Source organism: Carcharodon carcharias, chromosome 23 (assembly GCF_017639515.1).
Source record: "Carcharodon carcharias isolate sCarCar2 chromosome 23, sCarCar2.pri, whole genome shotgun sequence".
Taxonomy (NCBI): Eukaryota; Metazoa; Chordata; class Chondrichthyes; order Lamniformes; family Lamnidae; genus Carcharodon; species Carcharodon carcharias.
This window is the reverse complement of record NC_054489.1, coordinates 42913356-42934119: the sequence shown is the minus strand read 5'-3', so window position 1 is coordinate 42934119 and position 20764 is coordinate 42913356. Positions and strand designations below refer to the sequence as shown.

The window sequence follows — 20764 nt, the reverse complement described above, 5'->3', positions numbered from 1 at the left end:
AGAAATTTGGGGTATACACAGAGGTGCCAGATAGGGGATAACCAGCTCTAACTCATAGATGGATATGCACAGAAAAGGTGCTTCCTGTTGGGACTTATAAAGCTAAAGCTAGGCTAGTGGCATGAGGGTTTGAAGTAAAATTGGGTCGCTAGGATATAAAAGTAGATTCACCTATGGCAGGATAAGTTATTCTGAAGATCTTCTTGGCTCTGTTAGCTACAAATGCTCGGGAATGTAAGTCCATTGATACTAAAGCTGCCTTTTTGCAGGGACGGCAACTTCAAAGGGAAGTTTTTCTCCTGTCCACCAAAAGAGGTGCCAAATGCAGAAAGGACACTCTGGAAGTGAAATAAATGCATATACGGTTTAAATGACACATCCAGAATTTGGTATTTCTCAGTTTTGTTTAAGTTGAGTTGTCTTCACTTGGCAATGGATCTGGCAATGTTTTGTTGGCACCATGGAGGGAAACTTGCAGGCATCCTTATGATGCACGTAGACGATATTTTTGTGGGGAGGTGGTAGCAAATTTGAAACGATTGTCATTAATGGGCTCAGAAAGAAGTTCAAAATTAGAAGTCAGCCTCCTGGTGCGTTTAAATACATTGGATTAGAAATCAGGCAGAGCGGATCACACATCATCTTACATCAACAATCCTACTTCGAGAATGTCAATCCCATTGCAATACCCATTGCGTTGTGGTAGGGCCTCCTAGAAAAATACAGTAATTCTGAAACGGAAAGAGGGGACCTCAGAAGTCTAATTGGGCAACTCAATTTGCTAGGCAAACAAACAAGACTGGACGTCAGTTTTGGAATGGAGCACTAAAATGAACGATCCCAAGGTTGAAGAAATCATTCGAGCAAACAAAACACTGGCAAAATTAAAAATAGAAATTCCCATCTTTGGGTGGTCTTAGGAAAACGAAACATTGTGTTCAGTGATGCATCTTCTGCAAATGTATGCGAAGGATTTTCAATTGTGGGAGGATTTATAATATTTCTCATGGCGGGGGGTGGTCAGTGGGGGGTGGGGGGTAAATGTTGACCTTTGGTCTGGGAATCTAAAGATACAAAGAGTTGTAAAAAGTATGTTGGTAGTGGAGACTCTCACCCTTGTTGAGGCGGTTGATATGGCATTTTTTATATTAAAGATGCTGGCAGAAATTTTAAATGGCAAAGGGTATTTGGGAACAGTGCCTATCGAATGTCTCATAGACAATATGTCACTTTGGGAAAATGTTCACTCTACGAAGTGCTTTAACGAAAAGAGATTGCGGGATGACATTGCAAGCTTAAAACAGATGCTCGAGAATAAGGAGATTGCCAAAATCAAATGGATTGATATCAGCTACCAACTGTCCAACTGCTTCATAAAAAGGGGAGCGAGCTCCAAGAAATTACTGGAGATCCTCAAAGAGTGATGTCTTTTCCTTTGAGAAGGCAAAAGGGAATATTCTTTTGTGTGGACATTTCTATGCATGTGTTTTTTTTTAAAGGAGGGGGAATAAGGTGGATTTATTGAATGAAAAGTGTATATTGACGTTTGTGTTATGGAAGAGAAGATCCTTTTTTTTGTGATTATATAAACTTAAGGGTTACTTTCTTAAGAAGAGGGGAATCTGCTGGGCAAGAAAACAGCTAACTGATAAGTAGCAGTTGAACTCCTTGTGAGTTAGCAACCTAAGCACCCAATTCGATGAATAAAAGGATAACGGGTGAGACAAGTTGTCTCTGTAGAGAGCTTTATGCACCAGAAATAAAACTCTATCTGAAAGAGTTTGTCTTGGTCGCGGTCCTTATTGCCAAACAGCTATTGGAGCTTCACAAGCCAGGCTTTACTGTTCTCTGGGGAAGAGAATTCCAAACATTAACAGCCCTCAGAGAAGAAATACCTCATCTCTGTCTTAAATGGTGAACCATTGGGAGGCCCTTATTTTTAAACTGTGCCCCGAGTTCCAGATTCCCCATGAGAGGAAAATTCCTGTCAACATCTGTCAAGCCCCCTCAGAATCTTATCTTTCAATAAGATCATCTCTCATTCTCCTAAAGTCCAATGAGTATAGGCCCAACCTGCTCAACCTTTCCTCATAAGACATCCCCTTCATCCCAGGAATCAGCCTTGTGAATTTTCTCTGAACTGCTTTAAATATAAAACTATACACAGTAGTCCATGTGCGGTCTCACCAATGTCCTGCACAGTTGTATCAAGACTTTTATACTCCATCCCCCTTACTACGAAGACCAAGCTTGCATACAGACTTGAAACGTTAACTGTGTTCTTCTCCGCAGATGCTGGCAGACCTGCTGAGTTTTTCCAGGTATTTTTGTTCCATGTTTGCATTTGCCTACCAAATTACTTACTGTATTTGCATACTCACTTTTTGGGATTCATGTACAAGGACACCCAAAGCCCTCTGTACTGCAGCATTCTGCGGTCTCTCTCCATTTAAATAATATTCTGTTTTCTATTTTTCCTGCTAAAGTAGATAACCTCACACTTTCCCATCTAATACTCCATTTGCCAATCTTTTGCCCATTCACATAACCTATTCTTTGCAGATTTTTTGTATGCTCCTCACAACTTGCTCTCCTACCTATCTTTGTATCATCAGCAAACTTGGCTATAATACACTTGATCCCTTCATCCTAGGCAGTAACCTTTTTATGTGGCACCTTATTGAATTCCTTTTGGAATTCCAAATATATTACTCGTTCCCCTTTATGCAGCCTGCTTGTTATATTCACAAAGAACTATAATAAATTTGTCAAACACTATTTCCCTTTCACAATACCTTGTTGACCCTGTTTGATTGTATTATGACTTTCTAACTGCCCTGATACTACCTCCTTAATAATGAATTCTCACATTTTCTCAATGACAGATGTTAGTCTAACTGGCTCATAGTTTTCTGCTTTCTGTCTCCCTCTCTCCCACTGAACGGAGAGTAGGCATAAATGGTTTTCTGGTTGACAAGCTGGAACGAGTGGTGTGCCACAGGGATCAGTGCTGGGGCCTCAACTTTTTACAATTTATTTAATGACTTGAATGAAGGGACTGAAGGGATGGCTGCTAAATTTGCTGATGACACACAGATAGGTAGGAAAATAAGTTGTGAAGGGGACATAAGGAGGCTAAAAAAGGATATAGATAGGTTAAGTGAATAGGCAAAGATCTGGCAATGGAGTATAATGTGGGAAAATATGAAATTGTCCATTTTGGCAGGAAGAATAAAAGAAGCATTTTATCTAAACAGTGAGAGATTGCAGAGCTCTGAGATGCAGCGGGATCTGAGTGTCCTAGTCCCAAAAGGATAACATGTAGGTACACCAAGTAATTAGGAAGGCTAATAGAATGTTTATTGCGAAGGGAATTGAACAGAAAAGTAGAGAGGTTATGCTTCAATTATACAGGATGATTGGTGAGACCATATCTGGAGTACTTGTACAGTATTGGTGTCCTTATTTAAGGAAGAATGTGAATGCGTTGGAAGTAGTTCAGAGAAGGTTTACTAGACTCAAACCGGGATTGGGTGGGTTGTCTTATGAGTAAAAGTTGGACATGCTAGACTTGTATCCACTTGAGTTTAGTAGAGTAAGAAGTGACTTGATTGAAACATATGTTCCTGAGGGGTCTTGACAGGGTGGATGTGGAAAGGATATTTCCTCTAGAACTGGGGGGGTCACTGCTTAAAGAAAGGGGTGGCCCATTTATGACAGATGAGGAGAATTTTTTTCTCTGAGGGTTGAGACACTTTGGAACTCTCTTCCTCAAAGGACAGTGGAAACATCGAGCTTTTGAACATTTTTAAGGCAGAGCTAGAGAGATTCTTGATAAGCAACGGGGTGAAAGGTTATCAGAGGTAGATGGGAATGTGGAGTTGAGGTTACAATCAGATCAGGCATGATCTTATTAAATGGTTTGAGGATCTGATTGGCCTTCTCCTAAGTTGTAGTCTTTCTTGAATAGCGTGCAGCTTTCCAATCCGCTGGCACCTTTTCAGAATCTAGGGAATTTTGGAAGATTACCACCAATGCATCTACTATCTCTACAGCCACTCCTTTAAGACCCTAGGAGTGGGCCATCAAGTCCTTCCAACTAAGGACAGATTTTTCTTCCCTAAAGCATACTACTGAACCAAACAGATGTTTATGCCAATCTGGTAATTTCATAGTTCCCATTACTGATACTAGCTTTTTAAGTCATTCCACCAGATGCTACGAAAGGACTTTAATTTACATGTCTGGATCATTTCTCCAGATCTCTGGATTACTAGTACAGTAACATAACCATTATGCTACTGTACTCAACCTCACACTATGTACGTTGTCTAGTACCATATGTTTGACATAGTCTAGGGCATGAGTACTGTACATGACCGAGGTACTTACTTATCTGGATGTATCGCTGAGAGGACAAATATGAGGATGATGATGTCCAGGCTTTCGTTTGGCATTGGATAGTTGGCCTGTGTATCACACAAATCGTGGACAAAAGCAAGGCAGCGAGACTGATCATAACCAGAGTTCAGCTAGAAACAGAAGGACAAAATTTTGACAGAACTTGTAGTCTGCAGGACACGAGAGCTCAGACCAATGGTTCAGCTGCTAATCTGAGGTTTGTTAATAGACACAGTAATTGAGAAACACAGTCAAATAGATCTAAAGATTTATTTCAGCAGAGAGTGAAATACTTGAACAATTAGAGATTGGGATAGGGTTCATTCTTCTATGTATTAGAGAACAGATGTATTGTATAAATTACTACAGCAGTGATATGAGACAGTGGTACACACACTGTGGGTTCTTGTGCTGTGCATGCTGTTTTCATTGGCATGAAGATTGGCAACCAGAGGACACGGATTTAATTACGTGGTTAAAGGGGGATGAGGAGAAATTACTTTATGCAAGGAGTTATGATGATCTGGAATATCTGAAAGCATGGTGAAAAATTCAATAGTCACTCACAAAAAAGAATTGGGTAAATAATTGAAAATTAAAGGTTTGCAGGGTGGTGGGCAATGTACTTTTTTTGTAGCACGTGGGCCCTTTAAATGCTCCTGTGCTGGAACTTAAGGAACCTGACTTGTGTTGGAACTTTTAGGTTGTGTGGTCACACATCTGCGCAGCTTAAAGGGAACATTGGTTATGAGGAAATAGCAGGGGAGTGGAACCAATTGGATAGCTCTCAAAGAGCTGGCACAGACATGATTGCTCCTTCTGCACTGTATAAGTTCCAAACTTTCAAATTATCTCGTCAGGCAGTTTGTGAAATGCCAGCAGATTAATTCTTTAGAGTCATCCCTTTTAAAGAGGTGCCTTCCCCCCTCCAATACCTCATTCACAAAGTGCATTGATTTGAAGCTGATGTTTCGTTCAGTCTACCAAAAGACTGTTTAAAATAAGCCTGTATATGGTATCACTATGAGCCAAGACTGGAAAGGTGAAACACTAATGATAGTTAGAGCCAGAATGCAAAGCCCCTGTATAGGTTTGATTTGTGCTTAGTGTGAACCTCCCCCAAATCTAACCCACTGTGGACCAATAACAACTCCCCCAGCCAGATGGACTGTAAGAATCAGAGAGCTAGGGCAGGGAATTTGGGCACACTCTGGTGTTGAGCTCCAGTCCTGGTACTAGAATGACCAGGAACTCAGTGATAATAGAGTCCAACAGCCTTGCCAACATTAGAGACACACCATTAGTTAATGCACATAGGGGACTGTAAATGTTGCTTCTTCCCTGGAGACGGCTTTGTGGGCACATGCAACACTCTGGAATGTTACAGACTGGATCTGCAGCTCTGGCACCGAAAGAGACTAAAGATCAGCCAGGGTTCTTTCTAATAATCACATGACAGCGACACTTGTGGGGAAGCGCAAGTGAGGTCAGCAATGATGTTCTATATGACCAATTTGTCTGCTCACAGTCAGTTGTGAATAATTGCCAATTGAGCAATACCCCAGCTGTCACCAAGTCTGAGGACCAAACCTGGTTTCGAAGAGTCATATCGGACTCAAAACATAAACTCTGTTTCTCACTTCACAGATGCTGCCAGAGCTGCTGAGTTGTTCCAGCACATTTCAAAATTTGCAGATGATACGAAACTTGGAAGCATTGTGGTCTCTGAGAAGGATAGTGTAGAACTTCAAAAGGACATAGATAAGTTGGTGAAATGGGCAGACAACTGGCAGATGAAGTTCAATGTGGAGAAATGTGAAGTGAGCATGGAGAGACAGGAGCAGAGGGACCTGGGTGTATTTGTGCATAAGTCATTGAAAGTGACAGAACAGGTTGAGAGAGCGGTTAATAAAGTATACAACATCCTGGGCTTTATTAATAGGGGCACAGAGTACCTGAGCAAACAGGTGATATTGAACTTGTGTAAGACATTAGTTCGGCCTCAGCTGGCGTGTTATGTCCAATTCTGGGCACCACATTTAAGAAGGATATGAAGGCACTGGAAGGAAAGCCGAAAAGGTTCATGAGAACAGTTCCAGGGATGAGGAACTTCAATTATGAGGATAGATTGTAGAAGTTAGGATTGTTCTCCATGGAGAAAAGGGTCTGGAATGAGTAGATAGGGAGAAACTGTTCCCAGTTGTGAAAAAATAGAGATCAAGAGGGCACAGATTTAATGTAATTGGCAAAAGAAGCAAAAGTGACATAAGAAAAAACTTTTTCATACAGCGAGTGACTGGAGTCCGGAATGTGCTGCCTGACAGTGTGTTGGAGGCAGGTTCAATCTAAGCATTCAACGTGGAATTAGATTGTTATCTGAAAAGAAAGAATGAAAAAGGAAGAATCTCCTCTCAGCCACCTGTTAATAAATGTTCTGTTATTCAATTAATAAAATCTGGAACATCAAGCTAGGATATAATGGTGACCATGACAACTATCATTGATTGTTGTAAAAATCCAGCTGGTTTACGAATGACCTTTTAGGGAAGGAAATCTGCCATCCTTCCCTGGTCTGGCCTACATGTGATTCCAGACCCACAGCAATGTGGCTGACTCTTAACTGCCCTCTGAAATGGCCTAGCAAGCCACTCAGTTCAAGGACAATTAAGGGTGGGCAACAAATGCCGGTCGTGCCAGAGACGCCCATGAAAAATATAAAGAGAAAAAAAAAACAAGAATTGTATAAATTGCTTAACCCTCTCCTCAGACCAGCACTCTGTCTTAAAGATTGGGGTCTGCTTGGATTGCTGATAACAGACTCCAATTGCAGTGCAAGCCCTGCAGAATAGCTCTAGTAGCTGCTCAGTCACCTGCTCAGTCAGGCTTTTTTATGAAGTTTTATGACATATCTTCTCTTTTAGCATATGGCCACCATAAGCCTGGAACAGCATCAAAAGTGAGTCAAAAGTCCAAGGAGTATAACTTAACACTGCTACTCTGAGATTGCTGTGAAGAATAGAGATATGCAAATACATTTCCATAGAAACACAGAAGATTTACCACACAGGAGGTCATTCGGCCTATTGCGTCTATGTTGGCTGAAAAAGATTGTCCACCGCAGCGCCACTTTCCAGTTCCTGGTCCGTAACCTTGTCAGGCATTTCTAGGTATTTTTTTTTAAATGCGACAAGGGTTTGTGCCTCAACCACCCTTTCATGCAGTGAGTTCAAGATCCTCACCACATGAAAATATTCTCTTGAACTCCCCTCTGATCCTTCTGCCAATTACCATAAATTCATGACCCCTGGTTACTGACTTTCCTGCTATCCTTCCTATTCATTTAATGGTAACCTCACAATTTTATACCCCTCAATTAAATCTTCCCTTAGCCCTCTCTGTTCTAAATAAAACAACCCTAAACTATCCAGTCTTTCCTCATTGCTAAAATTCTCCATTCCTGGCAACATCCTTGTAAATCTCTTGTGTACCCACTGTAGTGCAATCACATTCTTCCTAATGTGGTGACCAAAACTCTACACAATACTCCAGCTGTGGCCTAACTAGTGTTTTATACAGTTCGAGCATAACCTTCCTGCTGTAGTGCTTCAGCTAATAAAGGAGAATTTCCCATATGCCTTCTTAACCACCTTACCTACTTGTCCTGTTACCTTCAGGGATCTGTGGACATACACTCCAAGGTCCCTTTATTCCTTTACACTTCTCATTATCGCATCATTTATTATGCATACTACTGCCTTGTTTGCACTGTACAAACGCATTACCTCACAATTCTCCAAACTGAATTCCATTTCACGCTTTTTTGCTCACTGGGTTAGTTTGTTGGTATCTTCCTGCATTATCAACCACACGGCCGATTCCAATACACTAAGTGGTAGATGCTTGGGGCTTACACTATGAGGAGTGCTGCTGACTTAGAACTGATGAGTAGGATAGATTGGGCTACAGGGAGAGGCGCACATTCACTGACAAAAGCAAGAGCACAATTGTAACTTTCTCACCTTAATGAGTTCCACTGCAGCAGAGGAAAAATCGCAGCAGTACACAAACAGCCCTGGGTCACTGCAAGGATACAAGAGGAGTGTTAGTGACAGCACCAATCCTTCCATCAGTAATCTCAACAAATTTCTCAAACTGCCCAGAGACAAAACATGACAGATGCTATGGTCAGCTCTTGTTAAAGGAACAGAACTGAAAACCTAGGACCATTTTTTTCTCCATACCCATTGCATTCACTCTTGTAAACTAGATGTCAGAATCACCAAATTGTTACGGTGCAGAAGGAGGCCATTCGGCCCATTGTCTGAGCACTGGCTCTCTGAGCATTTTAACTTAGTGCCCTGCCTGTTCCCCGTAACCCTGCACATTGTTCCTATTTAAATAATCATCCAATGCTCTCTAGAATGCCTCAATCAAACCTGCCTCCACCACACTTCCAGGCAGTGTATTCCAAGCCCTAACTACTCGCTGTGTGAAAAGTTTTTTTCTCACCTCGCATTTGATTCTTTTGTAAAACATTTTAAAAACTGTGCCCTCTGGTTCTCAATCTGTTTATGAGCAGGAACAATTTCTCCCTATCTACTCTGTCCAAAACTCTCATCATTTTGAAAACTTCTATCAAGTATCCTCTTAGCCTTCTCCTCTCCAAGGAAAACAGTCCCAACTTCTCCAATCTTTCCTCATAACTGAAGCATTGAACCATTCTTGTAAATCTCTCCTGCACTCTCTCTAATGCATTCACATCAATCCTATAGTGTGGTGCCCAGAACTGTACACAATACTCTAGCTGAGGTCTAACCAGTGCCTTATATAAGCTCATCAAAACCTCCCTGCTTTTATGCCCCTATTAATGAAGCCTAGAATAATGTATGCTTTAGTAACAGCTCTCCACCTGTCCTGCCACCTTTAATGACTTAAGTACATATACATCCAGGTGTCTCTGCTCCTGTACTTCCTTTAGAATAGTATCCTTTATTTTACACTATCTCTCCATGTTCTTTGTAGCAAAATGCATCGCCTCACACTTCTCCGCATTGAACTTCGTCTGCCACCTATCTGCCCACTCCACCAGAGCGTTAATGTCCTTGTGAAGTTCTACACTGTCCTCCTCACAGTTTACAATTCTCCCAAGTTTCGTGTCATCCGCAAACTTTGAAATTGTCCCCTGCACACCAAGATCTAGATCATTTATATATATCAGGAAAGGCTGGGCTCCCAATACGGACCCTGGGGAACTCCACTACAAACCTTCTTCCAGCCTGAAAAATACAATTATTCTGTTTCTTATCCCTCAGCTAATTTTGTATCCACGTTGCTACTGTCCCTTTTATAATCTATAACTTTCCTCACAAGTCTGTCGTGTGGCACTGTATCAAACGCCTTTTGGAAGCCCATTTACACCACATCAGCAGCCTTTCTACCATCAACCATCTTGGTTACCTCTTCAAAAAACTCCAGCAAGTTAGTTAGACACGATTTTCCTTTAACAAATCCATGCTGACTCTTCCGAATCAATCCACATTTTTCCATGTGACTATTGATTCTATCCCGAATAATTGTTTCTAGAAGTTTCCCCATCATTGAAGTTAAACCGACTGCTCTGTAATTGCAGGGCAGATCTTTACAACCTTTTTTGAACAATGGCAATTCTCCAGTCTTCCAATACCTCCCCCGAATCCGGGGAACATTGAAAGATTATCGCCAGTGCCTCTGCAATTTCTACAATGTCAGGAACCCGTTAACTCTTCCTACCCTAGTTCCTACATTACGTACATGATTTCTATGAAATGGCAGACAACAAAGAGTCTGCAGCACTAACTGGCTAACAGATTAAACTGACATCCGAAACTAGCTGTGTGCACAGTTAGTGAACAGGAATCTGAAGTTAGCCCTAACCCTCGTTCTTCAGATAAGTGAAGGCAAGTGAAAGTGTCCTGATCATTTTCTAGTGCCTCCTGCTGGTGAACACGCCTCTGCTGGTGTTGAGCAATGGCAGGATCAGGTTTGGCTGTGGGTTTTTGTTTTGTTTCAGTAAAATTTTGCAAAGATCATGTTAATCACCTCAGAAGGAGCCTAGTGTGAGAGATGTCCAAATTCAGCATCAGCAGACTTGGAGCTGCAGGAAGGCTGTGAGAATAGTGTTGATTTGTGCCAAACTAAATAGGGGAGGGGAGGTCTGTAACCACACAGAACCAGTTTAAGATTACCCTAGACTTATTTCACTTGAACTCTTACAGCCACTGAGATGGAGCACAGGGGGCAAGTTCACTGTGCCAACTAGTTCCCCCAAGGGTAGATTTTTTATGATGTCAAATTTTAACCCGTTTTGTGTTAAAGGCAGCAAATATCCCTGAACTTTAGGAGTGGGCAGATGTTATGTCTTTCCTTCTCCATCCTCACCTAATTACAGGCAGACATGGAGGACAAAAGGCACACAGGAGTTGTAGCTGGTATCACCCAGGCAATGGTTGCACAGCAGAGTCAACGACCCAAGCATAACAGAAAACCTGCAATCGAAGCAGGTGAAGGTCAGGTTATATAGGCGTTTTCTGTAAGCTACAGTTTGCAGCATCCATGCTTAGCACCAATTGTTTACAAAAGGTATGGCTTAAACATACAACTCCTGATGCACATGTTAGTGACAAGTATTAACTGATGTGCAGAAAGTTTGATTTAGTGTGGCACAAAAAGGAAAAGTATAAACTAGTTCTGACATATACACGATGTTAGATTGTTGGCTTAATGAATATTAAAAGAAATAGAAAATGCTAGATATACTCAAAAGCGTTTCCAGCATTTTCTCTTTTTCTTTTAGGGTTTCCAACACCTGCAGTGTTTAGCTTTTTACAACACTTAAAACAGCTTCGTCAGCCAATGCCTCACAGTTGTTATTTGGCAGGTGAACACTGGAGGGAGCAGTTTAGCAGAACCCTCCATCACAGCTGATAATCATAAAGACAGGAAGAAAGAAATGCTCATTTATGTAATGCCTCATCACCACTACTGGACAATATAACCAATGGATTACTACTGAAGTGCTGTTATTACTGTCATTTAAACAAATGTAGCAGTCAACTTATACACAGTAAGGTCTCAAAAATAGCAAGTTTATAAATGACCTATGATCAGCTTTTGGTGATTTGTTTTTGAGTAAGCACTGATGGCTGAGAGGAAGCCCCTATTCTTTAAATTGTGCTGTGGAATCTTTGACATTCGCTCGAGCAGGCAGAATCTCTGCTTAATGTCTCATCTGAAAGACACCCCCACTGGCAGTGCAGCACTCCCTCTGTGCTACACTGAGGTGCCAGCCTGGATTACATGCTCAAGTTGGCAGGAGGGCTTGAACTCTCAGGCTCGTTGCTCAGGCAACTGTGCATTCATTGTGCCAATTTGACACTGAATTTGTCATCAGGAATGGGCCCAATAGGGAGGCATTATATGGAGCGCACCTCAGTGAATGATGTGATGAGGGAATAACAAGGGAATAATGGTTCTTACTTGTTAGTCTGTAGAATAGGGAACACGGTATTTCCGACTCCACAACCGACCTAGTGAAGAGAGAAAGAAACGTTTGGTACACGCTATGAAAGGAATAATTCGATACTGTACAGCCTATTTGTTAAGACTGTTCCAAATAACTGGAATCATCTCACCTACTTGCATTTATATATCACCTTTAGTGTAGAAATATGTCCTAAAGTACCTCGAGTAGCATAAGACGACAAGAAATAGGAACTGGAGTAGGCATTTGGTCTGTCGAATCAGTAAGATCATGGATGATTGCGAACTCAACTTCGCCTTTCCACATTATCCCCATATCCCTTAATTCCCTTAGTACCCAAAAAGCTATCAAATTTGTTATGACCACAGCAGATGTAATTTGCTGACCAAGCCAAATCCCAGAGGGAAACTTATCTTTCTGATCATTCCCTTGTTTTCAAAATATAAAAAAAGGTTAAGAACTACTGATCCCAGAAGCATAGAATTCCAGTAACATTTTTAGGATTTTAAAGTTAAAAGATTTATAAACAAGAAGAAAAAAGCTTAAGCACACAAGATTAAAGTTACACAATTAAACAGTCTGACAAAACATCCCCCAAAAAAGTCCCACTTGGTCAGGACAGACAAGTAAACTACTTGGCAACAGCTCCCTCTTAGATTTTCAACCATAAAAATCCAGTAAAATTACCCAAGGCAAAAACTGCTATCACTTTAATAAAAGGTATACCACACAACAACTCACTTTCTTTCACTTTGTTGTGAAAATCGAAAAGAAAGGTTCAGACTGCTTTCTGAAAACACAGACTTCTCTGGCTTGAAACCTTGATGGCTGCTTCAAATTCACAACTTTCACACCTCCTCCCAACACAGATCTGGTCTCAGGACATCTCCCTCACACTGCCACCACAACCCAACTAAACATGCTTTTTAAAAAATCTTTTTTTTCCTTTCACCTTAGATTCCATTATTCTTAGCACCTCTTTGAACACAACTTTTCCAAAATGGAAAAACACACACACACACACAGACACACACACACAGACACACACACACACAGACACACACACACACAGACACACACACACACAGACACACACACACACAGACACACACACACAGACACACACACAGACACACACACAGACACACACACAGACACACACACAGACACACACACACACACACACACACACACACACACACACACAGTGCGATTGGCACTTGAGGGAATAACTTGTGCAAACCCAAAGCAGCCTATTTGTACTCTCACTGACACTTACATACAGCATTAGGGTCAAAGGAAGAGATGGAAAGGAGAAGATGTCAAAAGTCTATTTGATGTGGATAAGCATGAAGGTCAAAGAGCAAGATTCCATCAGGAACAGGGACATCCAGAAAGTTAAAGATCAATGCAGGGGGCAATCTAACTGCTCCACATTTCTTTAAATAGAGCCAGGCACTTATTAATACCTATCGTAACCAAGCTGGCCAAGGTGAACAGTGAAAAATTGCATTGCCCTATTGAAGAGGTTCAGGGAGTTATCCTGGTGTACTGTCTGACATTTCTCCTTCAACCAACACAAACTAGACAGATTATACTGAGCACTCATCTCATTGTTGTGTCTAGGGTCTTGCTATGTCTAAAATGGTTGTCCATGAGTAACTGTAGTTCAAAAAGTAATTAAGTGTTTGGTAATGTTTGGCAGGGAAGGGCTAACTATAAAGGTAATTTTTCCCATTGAACTCTGGTCAACCGACTAGGCCTCCTACAGCATTTCCTTCCTGCAGGCTTTGAAATCCTGAGCACGGTGTCACCTAACCTCCACTTCTCCATTGAGCTGGCCTTCCCTAGTATTCTTTTCATTGGTGCTGGTGTCTGGCATACTTCACCTGAGAGTCTCAATAATAAGAAAATTTCCCATTTCACACAGACACAAGGGAACATCATTTGAAACAAGAATGTTCAAAAGGTAAAAGTTTGTGATGTTTCCCCCATTTTAACCCTCGACTTCAAACTGAAGACAAGGTTTTTAGCTTTTCTTTAATAAAAAAAGTGATTTTACTGGGTATACGTTCAAAGCAGGAGAGTTTACTTAAAGCCAGAGCCCACACAGAGATACAAGGACACATTCCCTCTCGTGCGTGACTTGTTTATTCAGTGCTTGGGACCAAAATAAACCAAAGCATTGACTTTTCCCAACAATGCAGCACAAAAATGACATTGCGCGAAAGGGTAGGGAAAAACTCACATAAACAAAAACCCACAACAACTGGGACCAGAAACTGGTGTAGCAAACAACTCAGCTGCAGAAAGACAGAGCATTGCTGGTGTTGTTACTAATCTTCACACTGATGGCAAGTTATTGATTCACAGACAGGATAAGTTACTGACTCATACAAAAGAGGGACAGTTCAGCAGAAATTGGAGGAGAGTCAAAAAAGGTCGGATACTTTGTGAAGGAGGGGAGCATGATGGTTTGAGAGGTTATGGTGCTGAATGATAATTTTCAGACTTTGGGACTCATTTGATGGACAGGAATGAAATCTTTTGATCCCTAATCAAATCACAAGCTGTGAAGTTGACGTCCAATGTTGCTCATCATGGCACCAGCTCCAATCCTGTGATGTTTTAATCACTCCTCTTGAAGGCTGTATGTTGCGGTGTGAAGTTATAGGCACGAAGCAACTCCATCAGTCTCACACACAAAGGGCAGAGAGTGTCTGATGAGCTGTTTCACCTTGCTTGGGACCCTAGCTGGATAATATCCTGTCCTCATTTTATCCCCACACACCCCATAGCAGAGGTTATTGATATTGAAGGGCAAGAACCTGGACTAATTCCCCCTTACCCAAGACAAGGTCAGAGATCAGTAAGTGTAGCATCCAAACTGTCACTCTAGCTCTGACTTGTTAACTGCACTGGAACAAAGAGTCAGCAGGGCTGGAGAACAGCATCACAGCTCATCTCGCAGTCCTCTTTGGGAAATGTACTGTGCGATATCTGACACCGATAAAATCTTTCTCCAACTTATCCAGCTCTCTTCAGTCGCCTCATACAATCAGCCTGCTCACTACACTCTGCATAAAAGTTAGTTACTTTTCACTCTAACGTTTAAATTGTGCGCGTATGTTGTGAAATCAGTGACTATGTTAAACCTTGTTTACCTTGTTAAGCTCTTTCACCTCTTGAATACTTCAAGAAAGAAAGACTTGCATTTACATAGTGTCTTTCACAACCTCAGGATGTCCCAAAGCGCTTTGCAGCCAATTAAGTACTTCTGAAGCGTAGTTACTGTTACAATGTAGGAAACACACTTGCACATAGCAAGCTCCCACAAACAGCCACATGATAATGACCAGATAATCTACTTTAGTGATGTTGATTTGATTGAGGGATAACTATTGGTCAGGACTCCAGGGATAACTCTTGTACTCATCTTCAAATTGTGTCATGTGACCTTTCACATCCACCTGATGTGGGCACAGATGGGGCCTTGGCTTAACATCTCTTCTGAAAGATGGCATCCCCAACAGTGCAGCACTCCCTCAGTAAGTTTACTTAGGAGTTTAAAATATCTTCTTCAATATAATTCTTGCACAAACTGATGTGCTGTAAGACTTTTGTAGGGAACAGTCTTTTCCAGAGTTCCAGGTGCATTTTGCTACTTTGTTGAGCTGCGATTCCTCCTCACCACACTTAGTTCAAATCTTAATTTCAGAAATGAAAACTATAGTTTGAGTAACGTCAGCAGCACATTTACATTAAAAAAATGCTTTTCATGTCATGATGTCAATAGTGATGGGTCAGCTACATGAGGCAATGAAAGTGTCCAGTTCCTTCAGCCTAAAAACTGGTATAAATATTTGAAAGAAATACCCAGCCACTAAATATATCCAACCAATGAGCTTGGCACTAAATACTAGCTAACTGACACAGCAAAGAATCTGACTTTGTTGTTGCAACTAGCCGAGTTCTGATCCTCAATTGAGTTTGGGAAGGAAAGGGAGCTTGTCTCTCTCAGAAAGAGTTTTTTAAAAAAAAATTCATTTACAGGATGTGGGCTTCATTGGCTGGGCCAGCATTTATTACCCACCCCTAATTGCCCTTGAGAAAGTGATGGTGAACTGCCTTCTTGAATCACTGCAGTCCCTGTGGTGTAGAGACATCCACAGTGCTGTTAGGGAGTTCTGGGATTTTGACCCCGCATCCGTGAAGGAACGGCGATATATTTCCAAGTCAGGATGGTGAGTGGTTTGAAGGGGAACTTCCAGGTGGTGGTGTTTCCATCTATCTGCTGCCCTTGCCCTTCTAGACTGTAGCTGCCGTGGGTTTGGAAGATGCTGCCTAAGAAGCCTTGGTGAGTTTCTGCAGTGCATCTTGTAGATGGTACACACTGCTGTCACTGTCTGTTGGTGGTGGAGGGAGTGAATGTTTGCGGAAAGGGTGCCAATCAAGCGGGCTGCTTTCTCCTGGATGGTGTCAAGCTTCTTGAATGTTGTTGGAACTGCACTCATCCAGGTAAGTGGGGAGTATTCCATCATACTCCTGACTTGTGCCTTGTAGATGGTGGACAGGTTTTCAGGAGGTGAGTTACTTGCCACAGGATTCCTAGCCTCTGACCTGCTCTTGTAGCCACAGTATTTATATGGCTAGTCCAGATTAGTTTCTAGTTAATGGTAACCCCCAGGATGTTGATAGTGTGGGATTCAGCAATGGTAATGCCATTGAATGTCAAGGGACTCTGGTTAGATTCTCTCTTGTTGGAGATGGTCATTGCCAAGCACTTGTGTGGCGCGAATGTTACTTGCCACTTGTCAGCCCAAGCCTAGATATTTTCCAAGTCTTGCTGCATTTGGACATGGACTGCTTCAGTATCTAAGGGATCATGAATGGTGCTGAACATTGTGCAATCGTCAGCGAACATCCCCACTTCTGACCTTAACATGGAAGGAAGGTCATTGATGAAGCAGCTGAAGATTGTTGGGCCGAGGACACTACCCTGAGGAACTCCTGCAGTGATGTCCTGCAGCTGAGATGACTGACCTCCAACTTCCATCTTACTTTGTGCTAGGCATGACTCCAACTAGCGGAGAGTTTTCTCCCTGATTCCCATTGACTCCAATTTTGCTCGGGCTCCTTGATGTCACACTCGGTCAAATGCTGCCTTGATGTCAAGGACAGTCATTCTCACCTCACCTCTGGAGTTCAGCTCTTTTGTCCATGTTTGAACCAAGGCTGTAATGAGGTCAGAAGCTGAGTGACCCTGGCAGCACTCAAACTGAGCATCAGTGAGCAGGTTATTGCTAAGCAAGTGCCATTTGATAGCACTGTTGATGACCCCTTCCATCACTTTATTGATGGTCGAGAGTAGGCGGTAATTGGCCGTGTTGGATTTGTCCTGCTTTTTGTGTACTGGACACCCCTGGGCAATTTTTCATATTACCTGATAGATGCCGGTGTTGTAGCTAGAACAGGTTTCCCTACTAGTCATTTCCCTGGTAAACAAAAGGACTCTTAAAATGCAAAGTGAATTTTTAATTCACATAGCTCTAAGTGTCTGAACTCACAGAGCAGTGATGCCATCTGGGCCCTCTTGGTTGCTTTGTGGAGTATTAAATGCTGCTGCAGTCATCCAGTAAGTAATTGGAGTAATTTAGTTGTCATTTTTATCAAAAACCACCACCAAGAAATCCAATAGGGAACTTGGAAGAAATAGCTTTACCCAAAGTGTGCTGAGAATGTGAAACTCATGACCACAGGAAGTGGTTGAAATAAATATCATAGATGCATTTAAGGGGAAGCTAGACAACCATATAAGGGATAAGGGAACAGGTAGATTTAGATGAGAAAACATGGGAGGAAGCTTGAGTGGAGCATAAAACTCAGTATGGACTGGTTAGGCTGAATGGCCTGTTTCTGTGCCGTTAATCCTATGTGTCTACCTGTAAAACATTGTGAAACATCTCACATTACCTCAAGTATACGGAATGGTGCCGACGCTCCTGAGTAGTCTGTATCCAATAGTTCTGTCTCACTTGGCTTTGTGCGCATCTGGGAAGTACCCACCGAAGACAAGTCCGCAAGTCTATCTGTTCTCCGACCATCCTGCACACTGTCAGTATCAACTTTCAAATTATTCTGCTCTTGCATACAAACAGCTGCCTCTTCTGCACACATCTGGGGCAGGTGGGAGCCATTTTCAAAAGTCTGGTCAAGGCAGGTGTGGGGGTCAGCGTTGGTTTGGTCAGATGTTGCTGCAGTAGGCTTGGATTTATCCAATAGAAAGGACTTACAATTGGGAACCAATTCAGGAAACTCTGTGAAAAGCCAGTGACGATCTTTGAAAAATCTATTCTCGTGGATTTTGTAGAAGTCATTCCAATAGCTGTTGGCCTTGAGCTCGTATTCCACTGTTTGAAAAGCAAGACACATTTCAAAAGAATACTAAAATAATTTTTACTACAGCCAATTGTGTTACAGCAGCACACTGCACCATGCTGCTAACATAGACAATTTGAGGTTACAAGTGCTGCATTTGTAACATCACTTGAAAAAGAGGTACCAATTTCAAATAATAAAGTTGTTTAGGCTGACACTGAAAGACTTAGGGAAATGAGGAGACTTCCACAGCTTTCAGATCCTGAGAAAGAACAAGGTTGATTGGGAGACAAGCTGCTAGGTCTTAATGAAAACACAATAGCTTAGGAGGAACACTGACCGCTGATAAAATAGAGAAAGGTGAATGAAGAGAGAGAGAGAGAGAGAGAGACATGCGCAGCAGGAAAGACATGGGCAGAGGCCTGTGAGATCACAGGTTATTTCTAGTACTCTCCGGAGTGGAATGTGAGGATTCTGTGCACTAACTGCACAACTTCAATCACTTGAGAGATGGGTTTAAAATTTCCTATGGGAGTTGTGTAAAATCATCCACTCTGCATTAATATTCATTTCTTTGTACTTTAGGCACTGCCTGTTTGTTAGTTGGATGTATAATCTGATTCTGGGATCAATTCACTGGTTTGGTTTCTTAATGAGGCTTCATTGTAAGTGATAATTTGTACTTAATCAATAAATCAATCCTGCAGTCTGCACCAGGTATTCCCTTGTGGTTTGGATCCTGAGTATTGCACTGTTGAAGGACTATGACATGATGAATAAGATACCGATAGTTTGTGCAAACATCCAAGAAAGTGTGTGTTCATTTGCAATGGTTAAAAATGGAGTGTTAAAATACAAATCATACTTGGGACATAAAGTATGTCTCTTTCATGGATTAAAACTTACGGCAGGTCTTGCCTTGAGCTGGTGCTAACTTGTGGATAGAAAGGAAAGCTGTTGATTCGCTCACCTTGTTTCTCTGAAGATACAAGCTGGGTACAATTTTCTTCAACTTTTTTTCTGGCTGCAGCCTCTTGTTCTTGAGACCATTCCACATTATCCCTGTGTGAAAGGAGTAAAGGAAAGCCTCAGTACACCTGCCTGATGGAAGAAACGTTAGACTAAAACTTTTGGATTGCTGTAAAAACCCAACTAATTCCTTCAGGGATGGGGGCCTGCCACTTTTACATGACCCTCATGTAACTCTGGTCAACATTACATGGTTACCACATAACACCCTCCGAGTGCATATCGATAGAAGTCTAATCATCCTTGTAACGTTAGTGGACGATTAATTCAGTCATCAGTCTAAAAAAGTCTGTGAATGTCATGAAAATGAAACGTTAGTTAACTTTTCGTGTTTAAGTTGGAAAAGTGGAGCGTTATTCACGTGAGCAGGATGATGAATATTCACCCACCCGTTAGGGAAAAGCAATAAAGCAGGTGGAGAAATAAAAAGCTCAGAACATTCTAGTGCTTAGATATGGAAAGGTTTATGAACGACAGCTGCAGCGTAAAATGTGCTGGGGTGTTTTTATGGGAGAATTGACTATAAGACAGAGTTTATAAGGTCTCAGGGCAGGGCCTCTCTCTCTCTCTTGGGAGGGGATCTGCCTGCCTGTCGCGCATATTCTCACCAGGCATTATGCTGAAAAACCCGGCCAGGATCGGTCAGGTACCGATTCCCGAACTGCGGTCTCTGCCGACTTGACTCGCTCTCTATGAGCGCAGCCATAATGGAACGATGAAGCATGCCGGGACCGTGGAGAAGCTGGAGGTCCTCCGATCTGGGCGGTGAAGCATGCCGGGACCGTGGAGAAGCTGGAGGTCCTCCGAGCTGGGCGGTGGAGCATGCCGGGACAGTGGAGGAGCTGGAGGTTCTCCGAGTTCCGCTGAAGGGAAGGGAGTGAAAACCCATCAGGTGGAAGGGGCAGTGTAGTGAGCAGCTGGAGGCTGGAGAAGGGTCCGGCCAGCTGACCATTGTGTCTCTCCAGCCCATGATCTGCCTATTTCACAAACGGGCAAAGGGCTGATTAGAGGCTGCAAATCTTAGATTTTCTCTAGGGTAAAAATCATTAACAAACTATGGTAAGCTTTCGTTAAAGAGATCCCCAGGAACATGCAACTTAGGAGCAGGAGGAGGCCATTCGGCCCTTTAGAGCTTGCTCTACCATTTGGTAAGATAATCGCTGATCTGACTGTGGCCTTAGCTCTGCTCCCCTGTCTGTAACTCTCTTGTCAATCAAGGATCTATCCAACTCAGCCTTAAAATCATTCAATGACCTGCAGCCCCCACCGCTCCCTGGGGAAGAGAATTCCACAGACTCACAACCGTCCCAGAGAGAGAGAGAGAATCTCCTCACCTCCCTCTCAAATTGGGAGACCCCCCTTATTTTTAAACAGTGTAAGGATATTTAATGAGCAGATTTTTCTGGATGAAAATCTGCTCTCGAAGAATTTGGATGA

At 42.2% G+C, this 20764-nt stretch overlaps 1 protein-coding gene across 1 annotated transcript in view; it reads right to left on the bottom strand.

The window, feature by feature from the left end:
- The window catches only part of LOC121269257 (tRNA N(3)-methylcytidine methyltransferase METTL2-like), a 41080-nt gene extending 20998 nt beyond the window's left edge, over positions 1-20082 (bottom strand). Inside the window, exons 1-6 of the mRNA XM_041173817.1 lie at positions 19936-20082; positions 19269-19360; positions 17894-18330; positions 11917-11966; positions 8421-8481; positions 4393-4532 (exon numbers count right to left, since the gene is read on the bottom strand). Coding sequence (XP_041029751.1) covers positions 4393-4532; positions 8421-8481; positions 11917-11966; positions 17894-18330; positions 19269-19360; positions 19936-20051 — 896 coding nt within the window. The 5' untranslated portion in view covers positions 20052-20082. The remainder of the gene's footprint in view (positions 1-4392; positions 4533-8420; positions 8482-11916; positions 11967-17893; positions 18331-19268; positions 19361-19935) is intronic.
- Between the last annotated feature and the right edge of the window lie 682 nt (positions 20083-20764).